The 20,480-nt window shown below is 36.9% G+C and overlaps 1 protein-coding gene across 1 annotated transcript in view; it reads left to right on the plus strand.

The window, feature by feature from the left end:
* Positions 1-20,480, plus strand: part of susd1 (sushi domain containing 1) — a 44,900-nt gene that overhangs the window by 4,201 nt on the left and 20,219 nt on the right. Inside the window, exons 5-14 of the mRNA XM_056458928.1 lie at positions 1-109; positions 2,305-2,457; positions 5,689-5,871; positions 7,488-7,667; positions 8,286-8,465; positions 12,420-12,599; positions 14,505-14,684; positions 18,517-18,696; positions 18,848-19,027; positions 20,455-20,478. The exon at positions 1-109 is cut by the window's left edge and continues 41 nt beyond it. Of these exons, the coding sequence (XP_056314903.1) occupies positions 1-109; positions 2,305-2,457; positions 5,689-5,871; positions 7,488-7,667; positions 8,286-8,465; positions 12,420-12,599; positions 14,505-14,684; positions 18,517-18,696; positions 18,848-19,027; positions 20,455-20,478 (1,549 nt within the window). The remainder of the gene's footprint in view (positions 110-2,304; positions 2,458-5,688; positions 5,872-7,487; positions 7,668-8,285; positions 8,466-12,419; positions 12,600-14,504; positions 14,685-18,516; positions 18,697-18,847; positions 19,028-20,454; positions 20,479-20,480) is intronic.

Here is a 20,480-nt window from a genome sequence, read left to right on the forward strand (position 1 = left end):
ACCAAATGCCACAACACACACGGCAGCTACTTCTGCACCTGTCTCAGTGGATACAGCCCGTCCAATCAAATGAACACATTCATTCCCAATGATGGGACGTACTGCCATGGTGAGTTGTGTCTCTTCCTTATAGTATTGTTGTTTTTGCATATTGTGTTTCTCCAAAACACTCTGAGATGTTGCCAGATGGGTGTGAATGTGGTGTGGCAAGTGACATATCCTGAATGGCATAATTTACTAGCAAGTTCTTTGAATTTTATTGCGCAACGGTTTCTATCGGGAGTTGCTTCAACTGGAAAGTGTCAAAATACTGTGAATTACATGCAGTTCTCTTGGTTTGAACAATAAAGAGTGAGTCTAAATTGACAGTAAAGAAGTCAGAATTATTAGCCCTCCTGAATTATTAGCCCCTGTATATTTATTTCCCCAATTTCTGTTTAATGGAGAGACTTTTTCAACACATTTCTAATCGTAATAGTTTTAATAACTCATTTCTAATAACTGATTTATTTGATCTTTGCCATGATGACAGTAAATAATATTTGACTAGATATTTTTAGATACTATACAGCTTAAAGTGACATTTAAAGGCTTAACTAGGTTAATTGGGTTAACTAGGCAGGTTAGGGTAATTAGGCAAGATATTGTATAACGACGGTTTGTTCTGGAGACTATCGAAAAAAATAAAGCTTAGAGGGGCTAATAATATTGACCTTAAAATGTTATTTTTTAAATGTAAAACTGCTTTTATTCTAGCCAAAATAAAACAAATAAGACTTTCTCCAGAAGAAAAAATATTATCAGACATGCTGTGAAAATGTCCTTGCTCTGTTAAACATCATTTGGGAAATATTAGAAAAAGAAAAAAAATTCAAAGGGGGGCTAATAATGCTGACTTCAACCGGATGTATAGTTGAAGTCAGAATTATTAGCCCTTCTTTGAAATTTGTTTTCTTTTTTCAGTGGTTAGCACTGTCACTTAACAGCAAGAAAGTCGCTGGTTCGAGCCTCGGCTGGGTCAGTTGGCATTTCTGTGTGGAGTTTGCATGTTCTCCCTGTGTTGGCGTGGGTTTCCTCCAGGTGCTCCGGTTTCCCCCACAGTCCAAACACATGCGCTACAAGTGAATTGGGTAAACTAAATTGGCCGTAGTGTATGTATGTGAATGTGTGTGTATGGGTGTTTCCCAGTGATGGGTTGCAGCTAAAAGGGCATCCACTGTGTAAAACATATGCTGGATAAGTTGGCGGTTCATTCCTCTGTGGCGACCCCTGATCAATAAAGGGACTAAGCCAAAGGAAAATTAATGAATGAATGTAATATAATAAATTATAATAATATATACGTTTCGGATTGCTATAACTTTTTTCTCCTAATTTTGATTGATTTCTCCAAATGTTGGAATTTAAATAACTTATAATCACAAAACAATGTGATATTTTATTTATATAAGTTGTAGCATTTAATGGAAAATATTAGAAGTATTGCCTAAAAAATATTGCATTATTATATCAATGCAATAATTAATAATTGTATTCATTATATTAATATATTATTAAATAAATACATTGTAATATTCTGTAAATATTATATAACATATGCACATACAGTTGAAGTCAAAATTATTAGCCCCCCTTTGAATTTTGTTTTCTTTTTGAATATTTCCCCAAGTGATGTTTAACAGAGCAAGGACATTTTCACAGCATGTCTGATAATATTTTTTCTTCTGGAGAAAGTCTTACTTGTTTTATTTTTTCTAGAATAAAAGCAGTTTTACATTTTTTAAAACCATTTTAAGGTCAAAATTATTAGCCCCTTTAAGCTAATATTATAGTCTGATAGTCTACAGCACAAACCATCGTTATACAATAACTTGCCTAATTACCCTAACCTGCCTAGTTAACCTAATTAACCTAATTAAGCCTTTAAATGTCACTTTAAGCTGTATAGAAGTGTCTTGAAAAATATCTAGTCAAATATTATTTACTGTCATCATCTCAAAGATAAAATAAATCAGTTATTAGAAATGAGTTATTAAAACTATTATGTTTAGAAATGTGTTGAGAAAATCTCTACGTTAAACAAAAATTAGGGGGGAAAATAAACAGGGGGCTAATAAATCTGACTTCAACTGTATACACTCTACTTTTGAAAAAAAAAAAAAAGATTCTGCTATAACTTTATTCGCACAATCGTTGAATATTTTTTAGGTTGCACTAAAATACTGTGATAATAGATGCTGTTATGGTGATTTCAGGCAGCACGTGTGTTCTCAGACCTGATAATGTTGTTTTTGTATATTGTAGATATTGATGAGTGCATTGTTCAGGGGGTCTGTGGAGAAGGAGGACTCTGTCAGAACACAGAAGGAGACTTTACCTGCTCCTGTCAGATGGGTTATAATGTCCAGGACGGATCTGAACCCTTTAATCCAAACCGGGATGCAGCTCACTGCAAGGGTAAGAATAGATGTCTTTTACATACAGTACATTAGCACATCACAAATCATCTAAATATACCTGTTTACAACATTTGCTTTAAATATCATATTTTCCTTAATTCTTCATCAGCTACTAGCTTAAATAATTGTTTACTGAGGACATCAGTGAAATTTACTTTTTTTTAACCAGATGAAAACATTGTGTAGATTTGCAATTTGATATACAGTTGTTACGTTTTTAAGTTGTTTTAGTGGGATGCTGTAATATTTAAGTGAGACAGATGTAATGTGTGCGACAGATCAAGGATGAGGCAGGAATCAATTCTCTATTTAAGCTTTTTACTCAATAGTTGAAAATGATGTAACAGTAATTGGAGAGGAAAAAGAAATAAACATTTATAATTATCTTTAAACAAAAACAACGAGTGTAAGCCAAATCAAAGAAATAAACAAAACAATCCTTAAAACTAAAGTCTAAACTAGGCGTCAAAAATAAATACAAATAAAAACCGAGATCTTCAGTGTATACGACACCCGAACTCAACTAATTAAAGCTACAAAACTCAAAATACACAACTGGCAAAACACTCAAACTAATCTAACAAAACATCAATCTAAACTAAAACAAACCGGATAAGACAGTCAAAGCTTAGTTTAGAACCACACAACAACCATCACATTATGTTACTTAAAGCCAACGAAGTTCAACAAGCAAACTTGAATTACCGCAGTAAACTGAGATAATAAATCACTTAACAGCCGAAGCATAGCACAATCAAATTGCGTGGAGCACAAATGGTACGCTGAGGCAGAGCGCACATCACACACTGGTCTGTCAGGGCTTTAAATCCTTGCGGCTCGTCCTGGGATTGGTGGAACCGACTTCGTCATAATGATGATGGACAGAATGGTAAACCAATAAGAAACCTAAACACTAAACAAGCAGAGAGGAGGGTGAGAAAAAAAAATAGACAAAGAAAACATCAAACATAACAACAGTGCTCAGCATATACAAGTACACGCCTCACAATCCTCTTATTTAAATTCATATTTTTAATAGGAAGCTATGCAATATTATATTTGTGCTAATACATTATATTAGTCTGTACTGAAGCCAAATCTGCAACTCATCTAACAAAATAACTTATGATAACGGTCCAAAAACTAGTACACCCAAATTTATAAGTAATAAAAAATATTAAATGCAAATTTTAAAAAGAGGAAAAATCAAGAAAAGCAAAAAAAAAAGAAAAATTCAATTGAAATTTTGTAGTTTGTAATTTTTTTTGCAATATTTTGCATAAATTTAATTGTATTATCCTTTAATTTCTAAATCTGTTTGGTGACTAAAATATTATTTAATAAATATATCTGTTTAATAAATCTGTTTTGTTTAAGTGCACCAAAATACATTGCCTATATTCACTGAGAAATGGATAAAAATATAAATTTTACAAAATGTGGTGTACTTAATTATGTTGAGCACTGCATACTGTAATAAATAGTGTTGCTACTTCAGTGATTTCCCTCATATAAATTGTATGTTGCTCATAACGTATTATTCTGGTCTGTATTTACTCTGTTAATGTATTTATTTTCTATTTATTTAATGTATTTACTTTCTTTTTTTACCAGATGAAAACATTGTGTATATTTGTAATTTTATATACATTCATTCATTTATTTGGCGTAGTCCCTTTATAAATCTGGGGTCGCCACAGTGGAATGAACCACCAACTTATCCAGCATATGTTTAACGCAGCAGATGCCCTTCCAACTGCAACCCGTCACTGGGAAACATCAATACACATATATTCACACAAATACACTACTGTCGATTTTAGCTTACCCAATTCACCTACACCGCATGTCTTTGGATTTGTGGGGGAAACCGGAGCACCCGGAGGAAACCCATGTGAACATGGGGAGAACGTGCAAACTCCACACAGAAATGACAACTGACCCAGCCGAGGCTCGAACCAGCGACCTTCTTGCTGTGGGGCGATTATGCTACCCACTGCACCACCGCGTCACCCATTTGATATACAGTGCTCAGCTTATATAAGTACACCCCTCAAAAATCTCTCTTTTGAAATTATATTTTTCATAGGAAGCTATACAATATTATATTTGTGCAGATACATTAGATTAGTTAGTACTGAAGCCAAATCTGGAGCATATCTAACAAAATAACTTATGATAACAGTCCAAAAACTAGTACAGCCAAATTTATATCTTATAGAAAAATATTAAATACAAATTTTAAAAAGAGGAAAAATCAAGAAAAGCAAAAAAATTGAAAAATTAGGTTGAAATTTTGTTGGTTGTAAATTTATTTCCTATATTTAGCTTGAATTTAATTGTATTATCTTTTAATTTCTAAATATGTTTGGTGACTAAAATATTATTTAAATAAATATATCTGTTTAATAAATCAATTTCACTATACGGAAGTGAATGTGACAAATAAAGGCCTGATTTGATATATAGTCTTCCTCCCATATATATCACACTTTTAGGACAATTTTTTAAAAACATTTATGATTTACGCCTGTTGAGGAACGAAAACGAAAATGTGGAATGAAAATATAAACACTTCTTTCATCTGAAAAGAGAAAACATTTGTTTAAAAGTGCTAATAAATAAATCTGAAAACATGACATCTTTTTTTGTTATTTGTTAAGCCCAAAAAACCTTTGAATAAAATGTTTATTGTACTTTTAAAAGAAATGCCATCACCACTATACAAAATAAAACAAAAATTAAGTATATACAATATACTTACTTACTTTACTTTACAATATACTAAAAAGCGACGCAGTAGGTAGTGCTGTCGCCTCACAGCAAGAAGGTCGCTGGTTCGAGCTTCGGCTGGGTCAGTTGGCGTTTCTGTGTGGAGTTTGCATGTTCTCCCTGCGTTCGCGTGGGTTTCCTCCGGGTGCTCCGGTTTCCCCCACAGTCCAAAGACATGCGGTACAGGTGAATTGGGTAGGCTAAATTGTCCATAGTGTATGAGTGTGTATGGATGTTTCCCAGAAATGGGTTGCAACTGGAAGGGCACTGCGCTGCGTAAAACATATGCTGGATAAGTTGGCGGTTCATTCCGCTGTGGCGACCCCAGATTAATAAAGGGACTAAGCCGAAAAGAAAATGAATGAATGAATGTAATTAAAAATGTAATATACAGTAGCTGATGTTGTATTCTGTCTCAGTAATGGATCTTTATATTATTGTTGTATATTTTGTCTAGTGATTGACTGTGGGTCTCCTCCAGCCATCCTGCATGCTGATCTGCTCTCCTCCACAGTCTACACGCACTACAGCAGTGAGCTCCAGTACGGCTGCAGAGATGGCTTTCAGTGGAGGAGAGGAATGAACTCATCTGTCTGCGGCCTGGATGGAAAATGGCACGGGCCCAGTCTGGTCTGTGAAGGTAATATTTACGTTTATACACTCAAATTCATTCAGTTGCCAGATTATTTTCTCTTTATATTCCGAACAGCACAAACATTTCAGTGTAATTTAACACGTTTGTAATATTGTCACGGAAAGACATGTTTTAAGCTTTTGGGTTTTTATCGTTCTGCTGAAAGTTATTTATTAGTTCTGACAAATTTGTTTATATTATTAGAGGACTGACTTGTGACAATTGTTTCACTGATTGTGTATTTGTAAGAAAAACATTGGGTATAGGGAAAAACAGGGATATTTCAGAGTGAAATGGGATACAGTATTTAACACCCACACTTTCTCTCTCTCTCACGCACACGCACACACACACGCACACACACGCACACACTCACTCACTCACTCACTCACTCACTCACTCACTCACTCACAAACACGCACACGCACACACACGCACACACACGCACACACACACACGCACACACACACACACACACACACACACACACACACACACACACACACACACACACACACACATTGGGTTTTCATGTGTTATGGGGACATCCCTTAAATATAATGTTATCTATACTGTATAAGGTACAGCACTTTTACATTTTCAAAATACATAATTCTGGCTTATGAGCCATTTTTTGTCACGGTGGCAGAAAAAATGTCCCCGCAAGGTAAAAAATGACTATTTGCTACAGTGGGGAAAATAAGTCAGGTCAGCATTTTTATCATAAAACATATTTCTAAAGGTGCTGTTGACTTGAAGTTTCCCCTGGATGTTGGTAACAACCAAAGAAATCCATATATGCAAAGAAAACAAATCTAATTAGTTTACAAATGAAGTTATGCATAATAAAATGAAATGACGCAAGGAAAAAGGATTGAACACATGAAGAAAGGAAGGTGTAGAAAGGCAACAAAAGCCCAGACAGCAGCTGAAATCTCTCAATAGTTCTTTGGCAACCCTCTGTCCTTCCTCAGTGTAAATGAATATTTGCTGCTTCAGTCCAACATCTACATTAGCAGGATGATGAAGATGAAACCAGGGTGGACATTTCATCAAGTCAATGATCTAAAACACAGCCAAGGAAACTCTTAAATGCTTTCAGAGAAAGAAAATCAAGCTGTAGAATGGCCCAGCCAATCACCTGACTTGAATCCAATAGAGAATACAAATTAAAGATCAGAACCATCAAGATTTTGACACTCTGTTGAAGTCCGTGAAAAACTCATTCTCCATATGAGAGGCGTCTTTAAGCTGGCGTCACCAAAAGCCTTTTATATAAAGTATGAAATACTTGTGTCGTTTCATTGTTATTACACAGAACCCATTTTTTTTTTTTGTTTTGTTTTATTTTTATGTTTGTATTGTTCAGGTTTTTACCCAAATCTGGTTTAACTCCATGTCAGCAGCTCCTTTAGAAATATTAGTTCCAGGAAAAACATGACGTGTTTAATACTTATTTTCCCCGCTGTATATTAAAATGTCTATACTTTTGGTCCCCACAACGTGATAAATACCACACACACACACACATTTTTATATATAAAAAACGTCTAGATCTTTTCCCTTTGATTGCATGTTTTTATTGTCACCCGACTGATTCAATTTAACCCATCTCCATGTAGAAGTGGACTGTGGAGAGCCTCATATTTTTCCTCAGTCAGAACTAATGTGGAATAACATCTCTCGGATGGGGTCTTTGGCGCTGTATGTGTGTAAGCCACAGTTTTATAACTGTGGACGTGAGAATGTGTCAGTGTGTTCTGCTCAGGGCACGTGGAGCCGTCCTGACTTCCAGTGTGCAGGTATCCGCTGCTTCTGTTTATTACATTCACAGAAATATATGACGGCATACAGTTGAAGTCAGAATTATTAGCCCTCCTGTTCAAGTTGAACGTTTCTGTTTCCCCAATTTCTGTTTAACGGAGAGCAGATTTCTTCAACACATTTCTAAACATAATAGTTTTAATAACTCATCTCTAATAACTGATTTATTTTATCTTTGCCATGATGACAGTAAATTTGACTCAATATTTTCCAAGATACTAGTATTCAGCTTAAAGGGACATTTAAAGGCTTAACTAGGTTAAAGTTAGGGTAATTAGGCAAGTCATTGTATAACAGTGGTTTGTTGTAGACTATTGAAAACAAATATTGCTTAAGGGGGCTAATAATATTGACCTTAAAATGGTTTCAAAAAATTAAAACTGCTTTTATTCTAGCCAAAATAAAACAAATAAGACTTTCTTCAGAAGAAATAACATAATAGGAAATACTGTGAAAAATTCCTTCCTCTGTTAAACATCCTTTGGGAAATATTTGGAAAAGAAAAAAGTAATAGGAGGGCGAATCATTCTGACTTCAACTGTATATCTTGAGTGTCTGTTGAGTTAATGTGTGTGTGTGTGTGTGTGTGTGTTTAGAGGTAGAATGCGGTTCTCCTGCTGTCCTGCCGCACTCAGTGTTATTGTGGAGCGGTGTCAGTAAGATCGGTTCTGTGGCTCTGTATGACTGTGATGTCGGATATCACAGTTCGCATACAGAAAATAAGTCTGTGTGTAAATCAGACGGTCAGTGGAGTAAGCCAGACTACTCTTGTGAAGGTACAAAGATTTTTATGTTTGAAGAAAACTTTAAAAGGATAGTTTAATTCTGTCATCATCTATTCAGTGTTTTGTTATTTTTGTTGAGTTTCCTTTTCTCCACTGTAACAAAAAATCAGTAAATGAGCAGTTTTCTGTATTTTGTGATTTCTTTAAGGTTTTTTCCCCTTTTATTTATGCTTTTGAATTGCATTATGGGATCTTGATTTTTCTTTCAACAACTTTTAACCTTAAAGTTTGAAAAAGTGACTTTTATGAAAGTTTTTAAGAGTTTAAAGTCATATATTGTCTGGGTTGGTGTTGTATATTATGCTACAAAAACTTTGCAATAAACTTCCAGCACATTTTCTGTTATTTTACAGACTTGTATTTCTCTATAGATTATTTCTTATACATTATATTGTTTCAAACTACTAAAATGTCAATAAAAGTCACTTTGTTAATCTGTAGAGTTGAATTTTCAACATCAAAAGTCGACAGAGCAGACATCGACATCCCAGAATGCAATTCACAACCTTAAATAAACAGAAAACACTTCATTTATTCATTCTTTTTCTTTTCAGCTTAGTCCCTTTATTAATCCGTGGTAGGCACAGCGGAATGAACGACCAACTTATCCAGCTCATGTTTTTATGCAGCGGATGCCCTTATAGCCGTAACCCATCTCTGGGAAACATCCATACACACTCACTCACACGCATACATTACAGATAGTTTAGCCTACCCAATTCACCTGTACCGCATGTCTTTGGACTGTGGGGGAAACCAGAGCACCTGGAGGAAACAGATGCGAACGCAGGGAGAACATGCAAACTCCACAAAGAAATGCCAGCTGACCCAGCCAAGGCTTGAACCAGCGACCTTCTTGCTGTGAGGTGACAGCACTACCTACTGCACCACTGCGTAGCCCCAGAAAACAGTTGTGAATCATAAAATATTCCTTACAGTGTACACAATTAAAAATAATTCATTCATTCATTTTCTTTTCGGCTTAGTCCCTTTATTAATCAGGGGTCGCCAGAGCGGAATGAACTGCCAACTTATCCAGCATATGTTTTACACAGCGGATGCCCTTCCAGCTGCAAACCATCACTGGGAAACATCCATACACACTCATTCACACACACACACACACACACACTACGGTCAATTTAGCTTACCCAATTCACCTATAGCGCATGTCTTTGGACTGTGGGGGAAACCGGAGCACCCAGAGGAAACCCACGCCAACACGGGAAGAACATGCAAACTCCACACAAAAATGCCAACTGCGAATACGAACCAGCGACCTTCTTGCTGTGAGGTGATCATGCTACCTACTGCGCCACCGTACTGCCCAATTTAAAATAATGTTGCTTTTTTTCTTCTTTAAGTGATAATGTATAATAAACATTTCAAGAAACTTGAAAGTGAACAGTGTAAAAGGGACAGTTCACCACAAGTTGACAATTTGCTTTTCATTTACTCCTTCACTTGTTCCATACCCAACACAGGCTCATTCTGAAAATGTAGCCCTGGATACATTCTTGGAGATCGCAAATTTTGTAGCCAGAAATATGTATGGCTGCATTTCGTCTGTAAAAACGAACGCTACGGGGTTGTCGAGTTAGCTCGCTATGTATGTCTGCAGATTTGAGATGCGGAGAGGAGTTGACCACGACGACGAAATTCGAGTCCGATGAGGAACAGTTCAAGAAAGCGTGTAAGACATATCAAGTAAATAACAGGGAGAGAATGTGGTAAAAATCTGAAAACGTGGTAAAAATCAGGCTAGGTTTTTTTTCTGGATTGCTTTTTAAAACTGTGGGTTGGGTTTAGGGAAATGGGTGAGCTGGTCAATCTGTGTTTTTGAAAACACTATTGGTTGGGTTTAGGGAAGGAGGAGGGTAGGTCAGTTGATCTGTCAGTCAGGCAACAGCGGCCTCTGGTGGATTTATGCAAGAACAGCAGGTGCGAATGGCACTTGCGAGAGAAATTTGAGACCTGAAAAAGTGTACACAGCAGCCTCTGGTGGATTCGCAAAAACAAAAACTGCAGAAAAAAAACGTAGCTCCTGGGACATATTTGGCGCTCTCCAAAAATGTATATAGGGGTACGTTTTTAGAATGAGCCTCTTTCTTCTGTTAAACCAAAAAGAAGATATCCTGAAGAAAGTTGGAACCGGTAACCATTGACTTCCATAGTAGGAAAGATAAATGCTATGGAAGTCAATGGTTACCGGTTTCCAGCATTCTGCAAAATATGTATCTTTCTGTGTTTATCAATAAAAGAAACTCATAGAGGTTTGGAACCACTTGAGGGGGAGTAAAATGTAAGTTTGGGGTGAACTATCCCTTTAGAAAAAGAAACATTTGTTTATCTTAAGAATCAAGAAAAATTTGTTTTAAAAAATGGCTTTTTTGTGGGATGGAGAAATTCCTGGCATATCAAAAGTTCTGGGCAGCATGGTGGCGCAGTTGGCAGGGCTGTCGCCTCACAGCAAGAAGGTCGTTGGTTCGAGCCTCGGCTGGGTCAGTTGGCATTTCTGTGTGAAGTTTGCATGTTCTCCACCCATGTGGGTTTCCTCCGGGTGTTCCGGTTTACCCCACAGTCCAAAGACATGCACTTTAGGTGAATTGGTTAAGCTAAATTGTCCATAGTGAATGAGTGTGTATGGGTGTTTCCCAGTGATGGGGTTGTAGCTGGAAGGGCCATTCAATTCAATTCAATTCACCTTTATTTGTATAGCGCTTATACAATGTAGATTGTGTCAAAGCAGCTTCACATAAAAGGTCACAGTAAATAGGAACAGTGTAGTTCAGTTTGTAGTGTTTAAGTTCAGTTCAGTTTAGCTCAGTTCAGTGTGGTTTAATAATCACTACTGAGAGTTCAAATACTGAAGAGCAAATCCAACGATGCGCAGCTCTATAGATCCCGAAACATGCAAGCCAGTGGCGACAGCGGAGAGGGAAAAAAAACTTCACTAAAGGCGGAAGTGAAGAAAAAAAAACCTTGAGAGAAACCAGGCTCAGTTGGGCACAACCATTTTAATTTCTCCGCTGGCCAAACTTTTGTGCAGAGCTGTAGTCTCAGTGGCGGAGGCTGGAAGCTGGCCTCAGCGAAGACTCGTCTGTCTCTGGAGCGTCACAGGAATCAGTCTCATGTTCTCCACTCCTCCATGACCATCACAGTAGCTGCTCAGGATTCGGCCAGGTCCAGGATATAAAAAACATTGATAGGTTGGCGGTTCATTCTGCTGTGGCGACCCCTGATTAATAAAGGGACTAAGCCGAAAAGAAAATGAATGAAAGAATGAAAAGTTCTTTATGGAATCATAGAATCATAGAAGCCAATAGAATGCAGCTTTAAGTTCCATAAGTAAAAACACTGTAAAAAAATACCTTTTAATTAACAGTTTCTGTGTTTTCAGTTTATTTATGGTTGTGAATTAGGCATAGGACGATAACTGGTACTAAGGTTACCTGCGGTTTTTAAATCGTGTAGATTTTGTTATCAAACTTTTTCAAACTTTTTAAGGTTAAAAGTTGTCAGAAGAAAGATCAAAGTCCCATAATGCAATTCAAAAGCATAAATAAACTGAAAAAATTTAAACATAAATCACAAAATACGGAAAAAATCTAAATATTTTGGATATTTCAACTACAGATTATAAATTCCATACATTTTTAGACAAAGAAGATATTTTGAAGAATGCTGGAAACCAACAGTTTATAACATTTTTCTAAATATCTTCTTTTTTTTTGTTCAGTAGACGAAAGAAACTCATAATGGTTTAGAGTAAATGATGGCAGAATTAAAATTTTTGTTTAAACTATCCATTTCATTTTTTTTTCTCCATAAATATTCCAGATAAACACAATTGTTTTTTAGTGTTTAGAAACTCTAAGCAATGTTGATCTTTTGTACCGCGGTGATTTGGTGGTACTCATTGACGTGTCATTTCCTTCTCAACAGAGATTGTGTGTGGTGAGCCTCATATTCTGCCACTCACTGTGCAGATATGGGATGGCAGAGTCACGTTTAACAGCACTGTAACATATCACTGCCAACACGGTTACTATCCTAAACAAGGACAAAATATATCTGTGTGTGCTGAGAACGGTTACTGGACTAAAGCTACTCTGTTGTGTGAAGGTAATTGCTTACATTATTTATTATCAAGACACTGCATGTGAATATGCTTCAAATAAATATCCTATAGTTATCTCTGTATGTCCTTTGTTGATTTGATTACATTAAGAATTGCAAACTGAGAAGTTTTCTAAGGTTTTATGTCTATAAATGCAAATGAGGCATTGTTTAATTAAATGCGTACTAATTTGCATACATTTCTAGCACAAAATCTGAACATTGGATACAGTCCAATTCAAAATGGTTTCATTTTTTACATGTAGAGTCAAACAATTTTGGGATTCGCTACTGTATGTAATTCAGAAAGATTTGTGAACAGCTAGATTTTTTTACAATTGCTTGTAGAATAAAATTTGTATAATTAAGGAAAATTATGCATGGCAATATCTTGAAAACCTTCAGATTATAGATGTGAATAAAAAAAAGTGAATTTTAGTTAATGTAAGTTGTGCTGAAGGGAAGATTTATGACTCAAAAACTCATCTGGAGTAGTGAATGGCCTTTAAAATATACACTTACTGGCCACTTTATTAGGTACACCTTACCAGTAGCGGATTGGACCTCTTTTTGCCTTCAGAACTGCCTTAATCCTTGGTGGCATAGATTCAGCAAGGTACTGGAAATATTCCTCAGAGATTTTGCTCCATATTGACATGATAGCATCACGCAGTTGCTGCAGATTTGTTGGATGGACATCCATGATGCGAATCTCCCGTTCCACCACATCCCAAAGGTGCTCTATTGGATTGAGTTCTGGGGACTGTGGAGGCCATTTGAGTTCAGTGAACTCATTGTCATGTTTAAGAAACCAGTCTGAGATGATTCACGCTTTATGACATGCTGCGTTATCCTGCTGAAAGTAGCCATCAGAAGATGGGTACACTGTGGTCATAAAGGGATGGACATAGTCAGCAATAATACTCAGGTAGGCTGTGGTGTTGACACGATGCTCAATTGATACTGATGGGTCCAAAGTGTGCAAAGAAAATGTTACCCACACCATTACACCACCATCACCACCAACCTGAACCGTTGATACATGTTAGGATGGATCCATGCTTTTATTTTGCTGATGCCAACTTGTGACCCTACCATTCGAATGTTGCAGCAGAAATGGAGACTCATCAGACCAGGCAGCGTTTCTCCAATCTTCTATTGTCCAATTTTGGTGAGCCTGTGGGAATTGTAGCCTCAGTTTCCTGTTCTTAGCTGACAGGAGTGGCACCCGTTGTGGTCTTCTGCTGCTGTAGCCCATCTGCCTCAAGGTTGGAAGTGTTGTGCAGTCAGAGATGCTCTTCTGCAGACCTCGGCTGTAACTAGTGGTTATTTGAGTTACTGTTGCCTTTCTATCAGCTGGAACCAGTCTGGCCATTCTCCTCTGACCTCTGGCATCAACAAGGCATTTGTGTCCACAAAACTGCCGCTCACTGGATATTTTCTATTCCTAGAGATGGTTGTATGTGAAAATCTCAGTAGATGAGCAGTTTCTGAAATACTCAGACCAGCCCCATCAACAACAACCATGCCACATTCAAAGTCACTTAAATCACCTTTCTTCCCCATTCTGATGCTCTGTTTGAACTGCAGCAGATCGTCTTGACCATGTCTACATGCCTAAATGCATTGAGTTTTGCTGCCATCCGATTGGCTGATGAGAAATTTGTTGGACAGGTGTACCTAATAAAGTGGCCGGTGAGTGTATATTTCATTATTGGAAAAAAAAAAGTGTACGTAACGTTAATAAAAAGCTATAACGTCCACAATTTCAAAACTGACCATTGCATGAAAAAGCTATCGTCCTTTCTTTTATTTTTGCATGCATGCATTGGCTCACTTTAAATAAATGTGTGTAAAATCTGTCTTTAATGTGTGAATCGCTGATATTTTGAGGTTTTTGTTGTTTCTCAGAAGTGCATTGTGGATTACCGCCTTCTCTCCCACTCGCGGTTATGATATGGAGAGGAGACACTAAAGTTGGATCTAGTGTGTCTTATAAGTGCATTGAGGGATTTCGTAATGTTAGGAAAGGAGAAACATCGGTTTGCGATTCAGAGGGAATCTGGAGTCTGCCTGATTTTCTCTGTCAAGGTATATATTTATTTTTCCATGTCGACTTACCTCTTAATTTATGATTCGGTCATTCTTAAGAAATGGTGTTGTTTCTCTGCCAAGTTAAGACACATTTATTTGTATAGTGCTTCATTGACCTTATTTTACAAAGCGCAAGTGTGTTCATTTTTGTGATTGTTTTTAACTTCCGATCCAGTTTCCTATGGGAGAAATGACTAGGAATAATAAACGACAGAAACCGTCAAGCTACTTGCTCTACAATCAAATGTGTTCGTGATACACAAAAAAAGTAGAATACTATAATAATATGTCAGTTTGCAACAGCGAGCTGTTTTTAACGTCTAAAAATGAATGGAAGTGAATGAGAAGTCTCAAGCCAAAAAGATTCCAATGGCTGAGCCCGCTCGTACATCAAGAATAAGATTAATACAGTTAATCCAGACATGAAAGCCAGAGAAGTTAGTTTTGATGCATATAGTAAATCTTGAGCTAAATAAAGAAGCTATTGTCGTTTACAGTGATGATTATTAGTTAAAGTCATTCAGTGAGGATTTCATTCAAGAAGAGTGTTGATGTAATTGCAGAGTTGTTTACAAATTCGATTAAGCTATTCATTCTTCATTCATTTTCTTTTCGGCTTAGTCCCTTTATCAATCCAGGGTCGCCACAGCGGAATGAACCGCCAACTTATACAGCATATGTTTTATGCCCTTCTTGCTGCAACCCATCACTGGGAAACATCCATACACACTCATTCACACACATACACCACAGACAATTTAGCCTACCCAATTCACCTATTCCAGATGTTTTTGGACTTGTGGGGGGGAACAGGAGAACCCGGAGGAAACCCACACCAACACAGGGAGAACATGCAAACTCCACACAGAAACGCCAACTGACCCAGCTTAGGCTCGAACCAGCAACCTTCTTACTGTGAGGCGAACATGCTACCCACTGCATCACCATGCAGCCCATTGATTAAGCTGTTTAAAAAAAATTATAATTGATTGTAAAACGATAGTGATTCATTTGCTGTATTCACACATTAATTATTTAATATGTGTATGTGTACACTGCACAGTATTATCGGTAATACTACTATTTTTTACTTTAAATTGTAAATATAAATATTTTCTCCGGAATATCAGCCGATCATTATTAGGTTTGGAATTGATATGGAATAAAAAAAAAACTTTTCTTTTGCAGTTTTCCCCCTAAAATGCCTAATGTATTTCTGGGAAAATACCATTTATGTAATGATAGTTTGTCCAGATTTGTATCATTTTTATCAGTGATACTGTATATGCGATCATTTATTATTGCCTTATATAATATATGTAACATTTTAATTTCTTTTTTATAAGAATGTGCCTTGATGATTAACATTCACATTGCAATTTTATACAGCATAAAATAGTTCTGCCACTGAGACATGCTTTCATTTTTTTTCTTCTTAAAACACGTTCATTTATTAATTTAAGTTTTTTGTTATGCATTCATCAATAGTTCTGAATTTTTATATAGATTAAAAATAATTCAGCCTTCATTTCTCAATTGTAATAATAGGCCTTTTAAAGGAATTAATTAACAAAATAAATAGAAAACAATATCGGAATATTCATTCATTCAATTTCCTTCGGCTTAGTCTCTTTGTTCATCAGGGGTCACCACAGCGGAATGAACCACCAACTAATCAGCACATGATTTACACAGTGGATGCCTTTCCAGCTGCAACCCAGTACTGGGAAACACCCAAACACATATATTCACACTCATACACTACAACCAATTTAGTTTATTTAATTCACCTATAGCGCATGTGAAACCAGAGCACCCGGAGGAAACCTACGCGATCACATGCAAATGAGAGAACATGCAAACTTCAGACACAGAAATGCCAACCGACCCAGTTGGGACTCGAAGAAGTGACCTTCTTGCTGTGAGGCAACAGTGCTAACCACTGATTCATTGTATAGCCCTAATACTGGAATAACATTTCACAGTTTTATATTTTAACTGTATCTTTGATCAAACAAATGCAGCCTTGGTAACCAGAAGAGATTTTATTTTATTTTTGTAATGATTAAAAACAAAATAATAATAATAAAGATTTTTCAAAAGCACTGCAAATGCTGTATTGAACTGTGTTTATAAATGTCAAGTTTGCAAATGTTATGGAATTAAATAACAAAAATTTAAATAAATAAATAAATAAATAATATGGGCAGCACAGTGGCTCAGTAGTTAGCACTGTCACCTCACAGCAAGAAGATCGCTGGTTCGAGGTCCAGCTTGGCATTTCTGTGGAGAGTTTGCATGTTCTCCCCATGTTGGCATGGGTTTCCTCCTGGTGCTCCGGTTGACCCCACAGACCCAAGACATGTGCTATAGGTGAATTGAATAAGCTAAATTGGCCGTGGTGTGTGTGTGATGATGAGAGCGTATGGGTGTTTCCCAGTACTGGGTTGCGGCTGGAAGGGCATCCACTATGTAAAACAAATGCCGTAATAGTTGGCTGTTCATTCCGCTCTGGTGACCCTGGATTAATAAGGGACTAAGCTGAAGGAAAATGAATGAATAAAATAAAAAAAATTTTGCTGCCAATAAGATAATTTTTTCATTTATTGAATTATTTAGTTTTACAGGTATAGTTGCTGCAGTGTTGAGCTGAAAAATCATTAAACAATATGCACATGTTAAACCGAGAATTAAATTGACGTTTGACTCCTTTTTGTAGTGTGATACAACACTGAATTTATTTTCCATAAGTACCGATAACAGGTCAGTATAATTGAAATGTTTCATTGTTTCTTATTTTTTTTTACCTGTATTTCTCAAAAAAAAAATAATAATAATAACATGCTGTTATGCATTTTCTGAGAAAGTTATCACTGTCCAGACTATGGGCTCTATTTTAACGATCAAGGCTCAAAGTCTGAAGCACATTGCACAAAAGCATTAAGGCTGTGTCTGAATCCACTTTTCCTATTTTAAGGACAGAAAAATACAGTTTGTGCCGCGGGGCATGGTCTAACAGTGTTGAGCTTATTCTCTTAATGAGTTATGGGTGTGTTTTGAGCATAACGTGCATTAAACCAATCTATAATTCCCTTTAAGAGTCAGTTGCGACGCGACATGGCGCATTTGCTATTTACATGGTGGACTTTGCAAGCTTCACTAGCGAGAAAACAGTTAAACAGAGCATCTGCAGCGCAAGGATGAAGAATGAACCTCCTCCATTTGGCCTCTTTACTTTCTCTTTACTTTACTTTTACTCTTTACTTTACTCCTTTACTTTCGTTGAGTAAAATTGTTATGAATAAACTGAAAAAGCCCCTCAAGGTGAAGAAGGCATGGAGGCAGTGGTTTTATATTTGTGTAGAAAAAAATAATTTATGTAATATAATTAATCCTAAAGACCTGCCTATGCGCATAAGACCTGTGCTGGACTTTAGAGCAAATTTTAGTTGGTCAATAGCGTAGTCTATTTCAATTCCTCAAAATAGCAACGCACCAACAATGCACTTTAACACACCTCCTTTATAGACCAGCACACCCATGAGTCCACAAAGTGGCGCAAATGGATTTGCTATTCACACAACGTGACGCAAAATGTGAAAATTACGGTTGTGCTGGTCTGAAAATAGCAACAAATCGCGCCATACATGTCTTGCGCCTTATTGCACCGGGTGTATGATAGGGCCTATTGTCTTTAATCTCATCATATTATCACGTTACCAACTTGACACACATTTTCTTGAGAATGATCTCTTAGCGCTGTCTGTCCTCATGAATGATCTGGTAATCTGCATGCACATGTACAGTGTCTGTATGTGTGTTTGTGTAGAAGTAGACTGTGGCGTCCCCATCTCTCTGCCTCATTCAGTTCTGTTGTGGAATAACAGCTCCAGTCTGGGCTCCGTGGCCCTCTATGTGTGTCAAGCTGGATTTCACACTGTGGGTGAAGGAAACGTGTCTCTGTGTCGTTCAGACGCAAAATGGAGCAGTCTTAACATGAGATGTGAAGGTAGTGACAATAATCTGGCTTCATTTGTCATTCAAAGCTTGCATGACTTTTTTGCTTGTCTTTCGTGGAAGAAAGCATGATGCTTGAACATGGTTTCGATTGGAAGTACAGTAGTTCATTTCTAATGCTCAACACTTGTGTCGATGAACAGAGATCAACTGTGGGCCTCCTCCAGAATTCCCACTCACAGATTTAGACTGGAACAAAGCATCTACACTGGGAAGTGTGGTTCAGTATAAATGTATATCTGGACTCAAACAGGAGGGTGACAAAAACACAACGACATGCAAATCAGACGGAACATGGGAAAAAGTGTCTGTAATGTGTTCAGGTAAACAGCTGGATTACTGTTATAATAACCTATACCACCATTCAAAGGTAATGTTAGGTTTATGCAAAAAAATCAGGTTGTGTGTACATTGTATGGGTTCATAGGCTTTGTGTACATTGTAAGGTTGTATATAAATGTGTGTGTGTGTATGTATGTATGTATGTACACCACTTGACAAATGTCTTGTCATCAATCGCAGTTGTAAGAGCAACAAATAATAACTTGACTTCTAGTTGATCTGGAAATGTGGCAGAAGGTAGATTTTTCTGATGAATCGTCTGTTGAACTGCATCCCAATCATCACTAATACTGTAGAAGACCTATTGGAACCCACATGGACCCAAAATTCTAAGAGAAATCAGTCAAGTTTGGCAAAATCATGGTTTGGGGTTACATAGATGGCAACATCAACAGCCTGAGGTATCAAGACATTTCTGTTGCCCATTACATTACAAACCACAGGAGAGGGCGAATTCTTCAGCAGGATAGCGCTCCTTCTCATACTTCAGCCTCCACATCAAAGTTTCTGAAAGCAAAGAAGGTCACGGTTTTCCGGGATTGGCCAGAACCGTCACCAGACATGAATATTATTGAGCATGTCTGGGGTAAAGACAAGGAGGAGGCATTGAAGATGAAGCCAAAGAATCTTGATGAACTCTGGGAGTCCTGCAAGAACGCTTTTTTGCCATTCCAGATGACTTTATTAGTAAGTGATTTGAGTCATTGCAGAGATGTATGGATGCAGTCCTCCAAGCTCATGGGAGTCAGACACAATATTCATTCTTTCTCCACTGCAGCATGACTTTATATTCTATACTGTACATTATTTCTGTTAAGTGATAAGACTTTTGTCTAAGCAAAGTCAGACTTTATTGTCCTAATTAAATCATTCAAAATCAACGCATGATCATATTTTATTTTGGTCAAATAAGCGTAATCTAGAGGCCTTTGCCTTTCATATAAGCCACTTCTGATACCAAATGATCAACTAGAAGTCAAGTTATTATTTGTTGTTCCCAAAACTTGGTAAGACTGATAAGACTTTTGTCAGGTAGTGTATGTGTGTATGTGTACAAATGTTATGCAATTACTATACTGCCAATTATGTGTAATCATTTTGTTTTCATACGTCTTGTAGTGTTTTTATTTTTATTGGCCTTTATTAGCCTTTATTTATTTATTAGCTCTTTTCCTTGGCTGTGGTGTGAAATTTGCAAGATGGCTTCAGTTGAACTGAAATGTTCCATTGTTGTTGTTGTTTTAGGAAAGAAAGTAAGTATATGCCAATACAAAAATTGTCAAACAAGGAAAACAAAGCACATTTGTCACAAATGTCCAATATTGGTCCACATATTTTACACTCATGTGTCGAATGATATTCTTTGAACCTTTTTGTTTATTTATTTTTTTGTTTTTCTTCTCTGTAGCACACTGTGGTCCTGCGCCAGAGCTG

This window comes from Danio aesculapii, chromosome 5 (assembly GCF_903798145.1).
Source record: "Danio aesculapii chromosome 5, fDanAes4.1, whole genome shotgun sequence".
Classification (NCBI taxonomy): Eukaryota; Metazoa; Chordata; class Actinopteri; order Cypriniformes; family Danionidae; genus Danio; species Danio aesculapii.